Below are 15625 nucleotides of genomic sequence, written 5' to 3' on the forward strand. Positions count from 1 at the left end.
AATGTCGAGTATCACTTTTCACATCATCTGTCTCAAATCTGTAGAGCCATAACTGTTGGTAGTAAAACATTTCCTGCACAGGTATCACCAGAAGTGGCATATTCTGAATGTGATAAAAAACTATGGCACAAACAGCTTCTTCTTCTTCTTCTTCTTGGCATAAGGCTTAAAGTTTTAATTTCTTTTGAGTTTGGCACAAAACTTAAATGCTTTTCATTTGTGTATCATCATTTCTACTGCAGCAACTCACTTTGCATTATCATTGAGACTGTGATCTTTAGTTTTGTACTGAGTTGTTTGCATTCACCTCAAACATCAATCTGTGGCCTGCTGAAACTCAAAGTAAAATTTTCTTTGAAAAACTTCAAATAGAATTCATACTTATCTTTCTTCCTTTCTTCTCCATATTTCTTTGTGAAAAGGTGATACACAATCTTCATATTTAGAGAGGCATCAAGGTAGTATACTCCTTTGGAACTATAGAGAGAATTCTTTGTGGGGAATAATTCTATGTGACTTTTTATTTTGGCAATTATGCCAGGTGACAAGTATTGTCACCTACTGCTATGCTTGGCATGCAGATATTAAGGATACTGTCCAGAAATCAATAATTGATTCAGTCACTGAAGATGTGAATTAGTTATTGAAATGTAGATTTAAGAAAGCAGTCTTACAAACAGAAAGTCCTTCTCAGCCATTTCATACCCACACATCAAAAACAGTTTTGCATCACCCAGGTTCCCAGAACTCCTGGAGATAGATGTTGACTGTAGATATTGTATCACAGACACAGTCCCTTTGACTGTTCAGAGATGTCACTAAACCCACCCAAAGATGTAAACAATCATGCAAGAGCAGCAACTATTAGATGGAGGGGGTCCGACAGCTGATCAGTTCCAGTCATTCCACCAGGAAGGAGGTACACAGCTCATGTTGTCTGTAGTTCAACCAAGCCTAGATGGCCAATACCGTGTTTCTATCATGCGTGCATTGTTACTTTGTGCCAGAAAGGGCTCTCAACAAGAGAAGTATCATCTCGGAGTGAACCAAAGTGATGTTGTTCAGACACGGAGGAGATACAGAGAAACAGGAACTATTAATGACATGCCTCGCTCAGGCCGCCTAAGCGATACTACTGCAGTGGATGACCACTACCTATGGATTATGGCTCAGAGGAATCCTGACAGCAATGCCACCATGTTAAATAATGCTTTTCGTGCAGCCACAGGATGTCATGTTATGACCCAAACTGGGCGCAATAGGCTGCATGATGTGCAACTTCACTCCCAATGTCCATAGTGAGGTCCATCTTTGCAACCACGACACCATGCAGCGGGGTACAGATGGGCCCAACAATATTCTAAATGGACCACTCAGGACTGGCATCATGTTTTCTTCACTGATGAGTGTCGCATATGCCTTCAACCAGACAATTATCAGAGACGTTTTTGGAGGCAACCTGGTCAGGTTGAATGCCTTAGACATAATGTCCAGCGAGTGCAGCAAGGTGGAGGTTTCCTGATGTTTTGGGGTGGCAATATGTAGGGCCAACATACACCACTGGTGGTCATGGAAGATGCGATAACGGCTGTACGATACGTGAATGCCATCCTCCGACCAATAGTGCAACCATATCTGCAGCATATTGGGGAGGCATTTGTCTTCATGGATGACAATTCTCGCCCCCTTTGTGCACATCTTGTGAATGACTTCCTTCAGGATAACGACATCTCTCAACTAGAGTGGCCGGCATGTTCTCCAGAAATGAAACCTATCAAACATGCCTGGGATAGATTGAAAAGGGCTGTTTATGGACAATGTGACCCACCACCTACTCTGAGAGATCTATGCTGAATTGCCGTTGAGAAGTGGGACAATCTGGACCAACAGGCCTTAATGAACCTGTGGATAGTATGCCATGACAAATACAGGCATGCATCAATGCAAGAAGACGTGCTACTGAGTATTAGAGGTACCAGCATGTACAACAATCTGGACCACCACCTCTGAAGGTCTCACTGTATGATGATACAATGTGCAATGTGTGGTTTGCATGAGCAATAAAAAGTGTGGAAATGATGTTTATGTTGGTTGGTTGGTTTAAAAGAGGGGGTCCCTTATTCCTAATAAAACAATGCCACAAGTCTGAGAATAAAACAGACGAGACATATAACACAAAACACAAAAAAAGGAAGACCACAAGAACAAAGGAAAGGCAACGAACACTAAAAGGAACAAAAGAGGACAAGATAACAACAGGGAGATGCAAGAAACAATAAGAAGAGAGTAAAACAAGGAAGCATATTACAGTGGCTGGCCGACCACAGAAATAAAAAGTAAAAGCCAGCCACTCTGCAACACATTAAAACCACCACCCTAAAAGCAATAGGGTGGAGAACACAGACGGACAAAGGACATGCACTAAAACTCAGATTAAATGATAAAACCCACCCTCATGGATGAAACGTAAAACCAAATCAGCTGATGTGGCGTTGTCCGCTAAAATCAATGATAATGAGTCTGGCAACCGAAGATGAAGTCGCAGGGCAGCTGAAGATGGACAGAGCAGAAGAATATGGGCCACTGTCAACAGGGCACCAAACCGAGGTGGGTCTTCACAGCGCAAAAGGTTGTTATGGGCTGCCCAGGTATGGCCAATGTGGAGCCGGCAGAGAACCATGGAGTCCCTGTGAGAGGCCCTCATCGTGGTCTTCCACACATTTGTGAACCCCTTAATGGCTTGCATTTGTTGTGCGTACTAAGATTTTGCCATTCCATCTCCCAAAGCTGAAAAACCTTGCGGCGTAATAATGAATGCAGGTCAGTTGCGGGGATGCCTATCTACAGAAGTGATTTCCGTGTAGCCTGTTTGGCCAGCCAGTCAACAAGTTCATTTCCTGGGATTCCAACATGACCAGGGATCCAGACAAACACCACTGAACGACTGGACCGTTCCAGGGCATAGATAGACTCCTGGATGGACGCTACCAAAGGAGGAGTCAGTACATAAAAGAAAAGACTCCCCAGGGCATGAACAGAGATATTGAATTGCACGAGAAATGAACAGAGATATTGAATTGCACGAGAAATGGCCACCAGCTCTGCAGTTAATACACTGCAGCCATCGGGTAAGGAATGCTGTTCAATATGGCCACCATGAACGTAGGCAAAGCCAACGCGACCATTAGCCATCGAGCCATCAGAGTAAACCACTTCAGAGCCCTGGAACACGTCAAGAATCAAGAGGAAGTGACAGCGGAGAGCTGCAGGGTTAACAGAGTCCTTAGGGCCATGTGAAAGGTCCAGACAAAGCTGCGTCCGAGGTGTACACCATGGAGGTGTATGTGAATGGACCTTGAGGAGAGGTGGTACAGGTAAGGACTCCAGTTCAGACAGAAGCGATCACACACGAACCACAATCGTTAGCGCCAACCTGGGCTGCCGATACGGGAGATGGACTGCCGCGGGCAGGAAAAGGAGATGGTAATTCGGTTGCTCAGGAGAACTACGAATGTGTGCTATGTAAATGGTGAGCAGCTGTGCACGTCTGATTTGCAATGGAGGGACCCTAGTCTCCACCAGTATGCTGGTCACCGGACTCGTCCTAAAAGCTCCTGTTGCTAATCGAACACCACAGTTGTGCACAGGGTCGAGTAAATGCAATGCTGAGGGCGCTGCCGAACCATAAACCACACTCCCATAGTCAATTCAGGATTGGACAAGGGCTCTGTAGAGCCGCAGCAGTGTAGAGCGAACTGCACCCCAATTAGTGTTGCTCAGACAACGGAGGGCACTGAGGTGCTGCCAGCACTTCTGCTTAAGCTGACAAAGATGAGGAAAGCAAGTCAATCGAACATCAAAAACCAGTCCTAAGAATCGATATGTCTCCACTACAGTGAGTGGACCATCATGAACATAAAGTTCTGGGTGTGGATGAACGTTCCGATGCCAACAGAAGTCCATGACACACGACTTTGTGGCTGAAAACTGGAAGCTGTGGGCTAGAGCACATGACTGTGCCTTGTGAATGGCTCCCTATAGGTGACAATCAAGCAACACCAGTACTGGAGCAGCAGTACAGAAAGCAGAAGTCGTCTGCATACAGAGAAGGAGAGACGGAGGGCTCAACAGCTGCTGCTAGACCATTAATGGCCACTAAAAATAGAGAGACACTCAATACAGAGCCCTGTGATGCTCCATTCTCCTGGATATGGATGGAACTATGGGAGGCACTAACTTGGATGCGGAAAGTATGGAGCGACAGGAAGTGTGTGTGTGAAATCTTATGGGACTTAACTGTTAAGTTCATCAGTCCCTAAGCTTACACACTACTTCACCTAAATTATCCTAAGGACAAACACACACACTCATGCCTGAAGGAGGACTTGAACCTCCGCCGAGATCAGCCGCACAGTCCATGACTGCAGCACCTCAGACAACTCGGCTAATCCCATGCGGCTAACAAGAAGTTTTTGATAAAAATCAGGAGAAGGCCCCAGAGACACCACTCATATAAGGTGGAAAGGATACGATGTCACCAGGTCATGTCACACGCTTTTCGTAAATCAAAAAAGACAGCAACCAGGTGTTGGCATCAGTAAAAGGCTGTTCGGATGGCAGAATTGAGGGGCACAAGATTATCAGTGGCAGAGCATTCCTGGTGGAAGCCGCCCTGACATGGAGCCAGTAGACCACGTGACTCCAGGGACCCAACCGAACCGCCAACATACCATACATTCCAGCAACCTACAAAGAATGTTGGTGAGGCTGATAGGCCAATAGCTATCCACATAAAGCGGGTTTTTACCGGGTTTGACCACCGGGATGACGGTGCTCTCCCACCACTGCAACGGAAAGATGCCATCGCACCAGTTCCAGTTGAAGATGACGAAGAGATGTTGCTTGTAGTCAGATGAAAGATGTTTAATCATCTGGCTATGGATCCAACCAGGCCCAGGAGCTGTGTGGGAGCAATGCGCAAGGGCACTGAGGAGCTCCCACTCTGTAAATGGGGGGTTATAGAATTCACCGTGGCATGTGGTGAATGAGAGGACGTTCCCTTCCAGTCGCTGTTTGAGAGTGCAAAAGGCTGGGAGGTAATTCTCCAATGCACAGGCTTGAGCATAGTGCTCAGCAATCGCGTTTGCATTGGTAGATAACACATCATTTATGGTAACACTGGGAGCACCTGTTGGGGTCTGGTACCTGAAAAAACATTTGATCTTTGCTCAGACTTGGGAAGGTGACATAGGGCATCCAATGGTCGAGACGTATCTTTCTCAACGCTCCTGTTTCCATCGTTTGATAAATTGGCGAATGCAGGCATGGAGCCATTTAGAGGCTATGAGGTGCTCCAGGGAAGGGTGCCACTTATGCCACTGTAGAGCTCACTGACGCTCCTTATTTGCTTCAGCGACTTCCAGCGACCACCTACAGACTTCCTTATGCCTCGGGCACCCTAAAAAGCGAGGGATCACGTTTTCTGGTGCAGAAACAATTGTGCTAGTCACCTGTTCAACCATCACACTGATGTTACCGTGTGGGGGAATTCAGTGGTGACAGCAGAGGTGAAAGTTCCCCAGTCTGCCTTGCTCAAAGATCATCTGGGCAGGCATCCGTGTGCCAGACGCTGAGGCTGTGACAGGAAGATGGGGAAGTGGTCACTACCACACAGGTCGTCATGTGCTCTCTAGTGGATAGATGGGAGAAGTCCTGGGCTGCAAATTGATAAATCAATGGCCAAGTAACTACCATGAGCCACACTGAAATGTGTGGCGGCCCCAGTATTTAAGAGGCAGAGATCGAACTGAGACAGTAAAGTTTTGACATTTCTGCCTCAACCAGTAAGCACGGTGTCACCCCACAAGGGGTTATGGGCATTAAAATCTCCCAAAATTAGGAAAGGTTTAACGAGTTGATCAATCAGCGCAGCTAATACACTCAGGGGTACTGCACCATCTGGAGGAATACATACTCTGCAGACAGTTATTTCCTGCATTGTCCTTATTCTGACAGCTGCAGCTTCAAGAGGGGTTTGAAGAGGCACAGGGTCACTATAGACTGAGTTTAGGACATAAATGAAAACTCCACCTAACACTCGATTGTAGTCGCCACAGTTCCTGTAATCTCGACATGTGCTGCTGGAAGTACAGCGAGAAGACATATGGCCAAACTTCCAGCACTTAAAGCACCTCATTGGGGGATGGACATAGGGCTTTACATCACAGTGGCAGACCATCACCTTGACCTTCTCGGGCAATGTATCACACTTGAAGGACAAGATGAAGGCACTGTTGGCAACCTGATTATCCCTCGGACCCCGGTGGACATGCCAGACAAAATGTCTACCTTGTCACTCTAAATAAATGCGCAACTAATCGTCAGACTGCAAAAGAGGGTCCCTGTGAAATATGATACCTTGGACCATATTTTAGCTCTTATGGGGCGTCACGGTTACAGAAATGTCCCCCACTTTGTCACAGGCGAGTAATGCATGTGACTGGGCAGAGGATGCTGTCTTGATTAAGACTGACCCAGATCTCATTTTGGACAAGCCCTCCACCTCCCCAAACTTGTCCTCTAACTGCTCAACAAAAAACTGAGGCTTCATCGTCATGAAAGATTCCCCATCAGCTCTCGAACATACAAGGTACCAGGCTGAATAAGATCTGCTGCCATCCTTAGCCTGACGTTCCTCCCATGGTGTGGCCAGGAAGGGGAATGATTTGGGGTCATACTTCTGTGCATTGAATTGAGCTTCTGAACGCTTAGAGACTGCTGGTGTTTCACCACCAGCAAGAGATGATGGACTACGTTTCATCGCATGTCATCTACCCTGATGCCACCCACTCCGACCAGGGGCCCTCCCCACAGGTGCCACCCAGCTGCAGCAAAGGCCACCTGGCAGTATAGCCATTGCTGGGAGTCCTGATGCCCCAGGGGGATGGGCATCTACTTCTTGGCATACGTGGGGATTTGATGGCGCATGCATCAGCAGAGCGATCCCTGTGTGGTCAGGGGGGCTACAACCAACAGGGTATGTCGCAGCCCCACCACAAGGGACTGGCTACCATGCTATCAGGTGCAAAGAAGTCCATGGTCATCATCGATGCAGAAAGTGACACTGCATAGTGCATGGTAGAAAACGCACCCAGGAAGGTGTCCTCGCCCAAGAGATGGAGAATGGGCGGGACAGCAATGCGACGGCGAGAAAGTGGGCTAAAGGTCTCTATGCACAATGGATACAATGCCCCATGTAAGGTGCCATTCCCCAACTGGCTCACTCTTCAGGAAAATTTTGAAGAATGGATGTCAAACCCTACAGGGGACCATCACATAAAGGCCAAAATGTGTGAAACTTCATTTAGCCGCCTCTTATGACAGGCAGGAATACCATGGGCCTATTCTAACCCCTGGACCTGCAGGGGTGGATGTTTATGTTGATCTCTATTCCAATTTTCTGTACAGGTTCCAGAACTCTCAGAACTGAGGTGATGCAAAACTTTTGTTGATGTGTGTAAAATACGAGAATGTTGTGGTCCTATTTTTTTGCTTGGTTTCTCCTTTTAGATGATATCTAGCTACTTTGCAGCATTCCATTAGGCCAATCAAATACATATCTTGCTGGTCCTTAGAACCTCCTTGACACAAATTAGTCAAAATTGATACCTTTTCTGCTTGATTTATATTGAAGATGCCCTTCTTCTTGCACCGCACAAAAAGGAAAAAATAGACATTTAACTCATTAATTTTCTTTGTTAACATTTTACATCATTTAATGGTATAAAGAAAGAACTTAAGTTCAATCTGACCCAGCAGCTTTCTTCCCACCTTTCTCCTTTCAGTGACATACTGTTCTCCATGAAGGCGAGTTTGCTTTCTTGCAGTTTTCTCCCATGCTTCAGGATAATTTCATGTTTTCATGTATTTGCATTTCTCTCTTTATCTTCACTATTATCTGAACACTTACTACTAGACATTATGTAGGTATTTGATTATTATACAGGTACACACCTTAATGGTAACTACCGTTGCCTCTTTCAACTGAACAAACACCACTGATAACCTCCAACAAGGTTGCAGGTTTACAGGTATGTCTGTGCATGCCAAACTCTAGTGGCAAGAACAACATACGATATTGGGTAGAAGAAAATTGTAACTCCCAGAGTTGTATCATTCTTCCATTCAATAACATACAGCCTCATAAATGCACACACAATATATTAGTTATAGTTTGCTTCAACTCATCAGGAAGACCCGAATGTGATTTTGGCTATCTCAATTAAAAACTGACAATTTCAGTGCTGTACTGTTTCTCCACTCACTGATTAAATAGTGAACTACTTACAATCATCTAACAGAAGGATTTACCTGAAATTTCATCACCATCAAACCAGCCAAGAGATCTACGGTCATGTTCCAGATGAACTGGTTTTGTGTACTCCGCACCTGTGAACCATGTAATAATTTTCCATTAGTGTTTCTGATCTATTTACTAGCTGATTAAATATATCACAAGCAAAGAAGACAGCTTAAACGGTGAGTGCTATTTACCAAATATTTCGGCTTCATCAGACCAGCTATGAGATTTATACTGTCTTTTTGGCGTCTTTGGCGTGCAGAAAGTTTCTGTCAATAAAACAATACCTTAATAAACATAAAAAGTTGTGGGTAAACAATTTTTACATAAAAAATACAAACAAGAAGAATAATTGTAGGATTAGTATTTTATCCATCTGCAGCAATTGTAGTTGTATGTAATGAAATAATAAACAACCAGTTGCGTATAAGAAATCTAATGTCTTTACTGGCTTCAGACACTTAGTGCCCTTCTTTAGAAAGTTATTTCTATCATGTTATTTGCAAGTTTCAATAATAAAGTGCATACAGCAAAATGCCATGGTCATGCAGTTCACAGTATCTGCACAAACATGTATTTGCATGGAAATCTGGAAACTAGTTATTACATATTTATCTCAAAAAGTGAGAAACTCTCAGAGACTGGTGATAATTTGAAATAAAATCATCAAAATAACAAGGAACTTTCACACATGAACTTTGTAGTTGTAGAATTAATTAATGCAGGCTTCCAAGTTTCACATTTATTTTGTCCTAACATTTCCATTACGTAAAGAATCAAATGATCCAACTAACAAGTATAAATAATATGAGGTGCTAACCAAAATTTTCGAGACTGGTAGGGCCATCTGTTGAAAACCTCATCTTTGGACAAATGGTCACCATCAACTTCGAAGTAGTTCCCATCCGCACGTACACACCGGTCCCAGCACTTCTGCCACTGGTAAAACATTTTCTAGAAGTCCTGTTCTTTGAGGATGTTTATTACCGCCAGTGATGCTTCTTGAAACCTCTCTAGAGTGTCGAACTGATGGGCTTACAACTTGACTTTCAGTTTTAGGAATAGCGCGTACGGTGGGTGGGGTACAACTGGCATGTTGTTTTTTGCCAAAAAGGTCCTGGTGAGCAGGGATGTGCGACAGGGCGCATTGTCGTGATGCAGCAGCAAGTTCCCTTGATGCCAAAGTTTGGGCCGTCATCGCCGCACGTTTTGACAGAGCCATCGCAAAACATCACAGTAGTATGCGGAATTCACTGTTTGGTTGGGTGGAATGAATTCTTTGTGGACAATTCCCTTGGTATGAAAGAAAACGATGATCATGCTCTTCACTTTGCTCTCCACCTGTATCACTTTTTTTGGGTCTTGGAGAACCCGGGCTCTTCCACTGGGACGATTGTTGCTTTCTCTCTGGGTCAACTGTAAATGCAGTTGAATCACTGCAAGGATCTCCATAGCACTTTTCCCGAGATTCAAACAGAATCTGATACATACGTGCTGTTCTGCGTGCAGATCCATCGTAAAATCGCCACGCACCAAACACAGAGTATTACAGAAATCACTGTGGACACACAACACATCCTCCCAGCTGAATGCCACTCCGCACACTGACTCATCAGATATACAGCTCTCGCCACATAGCGGTGCAAAGATCTACTACTCCTACTTTCCAGATGTCCAGATGGCAGCGCCAGTCCCGAAAATTTTGAATTCCACCTTGTATTTGACTGAATTTGAGAAAAATGTTAGCTGTAGGCTATACAAACACAATTTCATGTATTATTCTGTCAGTATTTACAGAAATCAAATAAGTGAAATACTAATTTCAAACCATGGCTACAGCATAGGTGTAGTGAAAATGTACCTGATTCATGGTGATCTGTGGGCCACCTGCTGGGTTTAAGAAATTTCTTCTGTTTAAACGATTTACCATATGGTTCACCTGTTAGAAAATACAATATTTTTCAATGTAACTATGCAACTATCAAAAACATTCTTTTACTTTTGTAAACAAAGGAAATGGATAGAATGAAATATCGCAGCCATGTGAATGGCAGACATGAACATTACCTGGAAAAATTTATGTAAATTAGGATTATGAAACCCAAATCACCAAAATCAAAATCATCATCATCATCATCATCATGACAACAACATCAACAGTTCTATTTTGTTAAGTACTACCAAGTGCATTATCACAACTACAAATATGCATCAGAGTAGCTAACACTGTTTGTGGCTTTCCTGAAGATAAAATAGTGTACATGTTCCGGAGGTTATAGATGTTTTATTACTCCCTGTGTTCATTTCCTCCTTGTGTTTTCACAAATACTACAATCAACCATTTAATTGTACAGTGCCATCTTCTCCATAGGCCAGCCTTATTGACAGCAACTCCTACCTGTGAATGATCATACTAGAGGTACTGATGCCTCTCAACTTTGAAGTGTTTCAGTTGCATTCTAATATTGTACTGTCTCTCTCCCTCTGATTCATTTACTGTCTTTTATCACCTTGAAGCAGACTATGACCCCTGTTCTAGGGTTCAAGGGTTCAGAACGAAGTTTCCTACTCTGGTGCAAAAGTCTACAAAAGACTGTCAGTAGGTATTAGGCATAAAAATTAAACATTCCTAGTTATTTAAGAACAAAGTAAAAGAATGTTACATTGACCACTCCTCCTAAAACTTATCAGAATACTCGGACTCAAGAACGTAATTCTGAATAACTCAAATTATTGTATTACACAGATCTTGACTTTGCCAGTATATGGGCAGATGACAATTGGTTGTGTAAAGTTACATAAATCATTTGTTTAAAGTATTACATACTAACAGCAGCTAAGTAGTACAGAGAGAGCAGCAGTAGCTGTTTCTCTTCTGACATACCCACAGAAACTAATCTAGCAGTAATTACCATAATTATCAATTTGAGTAGATTAGGGATAACAATAATTTGTTATTGGTGTATGTAGTATCTGTTATAACGTCAAGTTGAACACATATATTTCAAACAACACAACACATATAAGTCACTGAGCAATTTGACAAAGCAAGACATGTGAGCACTGTAACATTCGAATGAGCACTGTGTCCAAGTCTAGCGGCCGCTGGCTGGCTGGCCGCTTAGGTGGCGCAGCTGCTGCATGGCTGGCAGACAGCGCCGCATGTAGAGGACGCACGTAATTGCGTGGCGGCACTTTGAATGATCGGCGAGTCACAACACTTTTTCCCCCTTTGAAATTTTTTCACTGGTCTTGATGGAGGTGGCCTGTAGAGTGCTAACGTCCATAGGCATTGTGTGACTGGCCGTAAAGTCTCGAGGAGGAGGCTTCCCGTACGGACGGAAGTGTCCCCGATGATAACGGGTCGAGATGACAGGAGATGTAGGGGTCGAATCTGCTAGGGCCCCGTGCGCCAATCTACCCGATGCGGCAAGTCCAGTTGATATAAGAGGAGACATGGGCGATGTGTCGGTGACCGTAGGAGAAGGAGGCAAGTAGATTTGCTCCAACAAATGATGGTCATCCGGTTCCTGCATGGGCACGTCTCATGGTGGCGTCCGTTCTTGTACTGGCACCGAGATGACAGTGAGAGGGCTGCATTGTGAGTAATGAGAGACGCCAAAATCCTGAGCATGTGGTAGAGCTGAAGGTGGTGTAGCGGCATTCGGAACAGGCATTGCCGGCACACAAGGCCGAAGCTGGTCCGAATGACGCACTGCAACACCCGTGTCCATCTGGATTTCATACAGACGTCGGCCACGGTGTCATAAGATGCGGCCCGGACTCCATTTTAGCCGCCTGCCGTATCCCTGTACTGAGACAAAGTCATCGGCAGTGAACCGGCCCAGCAAAGGCACCAACGGCCGTGAGGTGGAAGGCCGCAGAAGATGAAGTAGCGTGCGGGGCTGTCGGCCATGTAGGAGCTCAGCCGGGCTGTGGTCGCCCATGGGGTGAAATGGTAAGAAGCCAGAAACTGGAGAAGCGCATCATCAGCAGCAGAAGAATTCAGGAGTTTCCGCATCTGAGCCTTAAAGGTGCGGACCGGGTTTGATTGTGGATGGAACGGAGGGGCCGTGACATGCATAATGCCATGACGAGCACAAAAATCCGCAAATTCGGAAGAGGCAAATTGCGGACCATTATCAGTAACAAGTGTAGAGGGAAGGCCATCCAAAGAAAAAATGCGGGCGAGAGCACTTGTGGTTGCTGCGGTGGTAGGCGACGTTCAACGGACAATGAAAGGAAAGTTAGAGTAGGCATCAATTACGAGGAGCCAATAAGTACCTAAAAAAGGTCCCATGAAGTCAGCATGAATGCGCTCCCAGGGCATCTCAAGCGAAGGCCACGGTGACAAAGATGACTTCGGGGCGGCAGCCTGTAACGCACAAGGGCTGCAGGCAGCGACCATGTGTGCTATTTCAGAGTCGATGCCAGGCCAGCACACATGACGGCATGCCAGAGATTTTGTGCGAGACACACCCCAGTGCCCTTGGTGAAGGAGGCGCAAGACCGAAGCACGCAAAGATGCAGGTACCACACCACGCGGCGAAGCATTATCGGTGGAAAGGAGGATAACACCATCCCTAGCTGTGAGGCGGTAGCGCAAAGCGTGGTAGTTCCGCAACGGGTCAGAAGTCTTAGCGGACGGACGATCTGGCCAACCCTTCTGAATACAGTGTAAAACCTGGGAGAGGGTAGGATCAGAACCCATAGCCGCTGCCACCTGGTCCCCCATGATGGGGAATCCGTCCACAACCCGCTGCTTGGCAACATCCAGATGGAAACACAAAAGCTCGTCCTTATTGAATGCAAGATCAGGACCCATGGGAAGGCGAGACAGTACATCAGCATTCGCATGTTGCGCCGTCGGCCGGAAATGAATCTCATAATTGAAACGAGACAAGTAAAGAGCCCAACGCTGGAGGCGGTGTGCAGCCTTGTCGGGAAGTGACGATGATGGATGAAACAAGGAAACAAGCGGCTTGTGATCCATAACAAGATGAAATTTGGATCCATAGAGAAAAACACCAAACTTATGAAGAGCATAAATAATGGCCAAAGCTTATTTTTCAATTTGAGAATACTTTTGCTGGGCGTCCGTGAGCGTTTTGGAGGCATAAGCAATGGGTTGTTCAAAGCCGTCTGAAAAACAGTGCGTAAGGACTGCACCGACCCCGTATTGAGAGGCGTCTGTGGCAAGAACAAGATGTTGGCCAGGTCGATAAGTAGCCAGGCACGGGGCCTGTTTCAGCATAGACTTCAATTTCTGGAAAGCCGCATCACATGACGCAGACCAGTGAAAAGGCACGTTTTTATGCAACAGGCGATGCAAAGGCTGAGCCACCGAAGCAGCAGACGGTAAGAACTTGTGATAGTATGCTATTTTCCCAAGAAGGCCTGCAGTTTCTTAACAGATGTAGGGCGAGGAAGAGCATCGATCGCAGCGATAGTTTGCTGAAGCGGACGAATACCATCCCGAGAGAGTTGAAACCCCAAGTAGGTGATAGATGCCTGAAAAAATTGTGATTTCTGAAGATTACACTTAAGACCGGCAATCTGTAAGACATAAAAAAGTGTGCGGAGGTTCTGAAGATGTTCTTCAGTGGTGGAGCCAGTGACAACAATGTCATCCATGTAATTTATACACACAGGGACAGGGAGCAATAATTGTTCCAAGAATCACTGAAAGAGAGCAGGGGCGCAGGCAACCCCGAATGGCAATCGTTGGTATTGATAGAGGCCAAAAGGCATGTTAAGGACCAGAAACTGCTGGGAAGCAGCGTCGAGAGGAAGTTGATGATAAGCTTCTGACAGGTCAATTTTAGAAAAATACTGGCCTCCCGCAAGTTTAGTGAATAATTCTTCAGGTCGGGGCATAGGGTAAGTGTCGATGAGTCATTGCGCATTTACAGTGGCTTTAAAATCGCCACAGAGACAAATGTCACCATTGGGCTTAGCAACAACAACGACAGGAGAGGACCACTCACTGGAAGTGACAGGAAGCAAGACCCCTGAAGTAGTGAAACGATCCAGCTCCCGTTTTACCCTATCATGAAGGCCCACAGGAATGGGCCAAGCCCGAAAAAACTTAGGCCGAGCAGTGGGTTTTAGCGTGATATGAGCTTCAAAGTCGTTTGCACAGCCTAACCCAGGAGAAAAAAAAGAGACGAAAATGTCGTCGACAAGGAATCCAATTGAGCATAAGGAGTAGCATCAGAGACGATATTGACAGAGTCGTCTATGGAGAACCCAAAAACGTGAAAGGCATCGAAACCAAAAAGATTCTCTGCATTACTCTGGTCAACCACAAATATGGGAACCATGCTAACGATGGATTTGTAAGATACCTCAGGATTAAATTGTCCCAAGAGAGAAATCTTCTGTTTATTGTACGTCCGTAATTGCCGAGTGACAGGTGATAGGAGTGGAGAACCCAACTGAAGATACGTCTGAGAATTAATTATAGTGGCAGCAGAACCAGTATCCACCTGCATGCGAACATCCTGACCAAGGATTTGGACAGTGAGGAATAACTTCCCTGAAAGGGAAGAAGTGCAATTGACAGACAACACAGAATCAGAATCAGCGTCATGTTCATGAACATGATGTATGCGGTCGGATTTGCAAACGGAAGACACATGACCTTTCTTTTTGCAATTGTGACACACAGCCCAACGTTGGGGACAATCCTCACGTGAATGTTTCGTAAAACACCTCGGACATGAAGGAAGTTGCCGGGGGTTTTGCTGCAGTTTCTTAGAGGGTTGTTTACGGTTAGGCTGAGGCTGTGCGTGGGAGCGTACTGCGGCCACGTCGGCCGACAGGGACGCACCGCACGCGTCGTCAACAGCGCACAGAGGTTGTATTTCCCTGACGTCACCGCATGCCTCTATTTGCGCCCCAGCAGCGCGAGAAATTTCAAAAGACTGCGCAATGGACTTCATCTAGAGTCGGATTTGCCAACTGAAGGGCACATTGCCGAACTTCTTTGTTGGGTGCCGACTGGATAATAGCATCCCATACCATGGAATCGGCATAGGATTCTTTGTGAATTTCAGTAACAAATTAACACTTTCGACTGAGGCCGTGAAGTTCAGCAGCCCAACCGCAATAGGATTGATTCGGTTGTTTTTGACAACGATAAAAGGCAACACGAGAGGCTACCACATGCGTATGCTTTTGAAAATAGATGGACAGAAGTGAGCACATTTCAGCAAAGGACAAAGACGCAGGATCTTTCAAAGGAGCCAATTGCGACAACAACGC

At 45.4% G+C, this 15625-nt stretch overlaps 1 protein-coding gene across 1 annotated transcript in view; it reads right to left on the reverse strand.

The window, feature by feature from the left end:
• Positions 1–15625, reverse strand: part of LOC126249022 (uncharacterized) — a 907745-nt gene that overhangs the window by 283151 nt on the left and 608969 nt on the right. The window contains exons 25-27 of the mRNA XM_049950624.1: positions 10221–10298; positions 8554–8628; positions 8371–8448 (exon numbers count right to left, since the gene is read on the reverse strand). Of these exons, the coding sequence (XP_049806581.1) occupies positions 8371–8448; positions 8554–8628; positions 10221–10298 (231 nt within the window). The remainder of the gene's footprint in view (positions 1–8370; positions 8449–8553; positions 8629–10220; positions 10299–15625) is intronic.

Source organism: Schistocerca nitens, chromosome 3 (assembly GCF_023898315.1).
Source record: "Schistocerca nitens isolate TAMUIC-IGC-003100 chromosome 3, iqSchNite1.1, whole genome shotgun sequence".
Lineage (NCBI taxonomy): Eukaryota > Metazoa > Arthropoda > Insecta > Orthoptera > Acrididae > Schistocerca > Schistocerca nitens.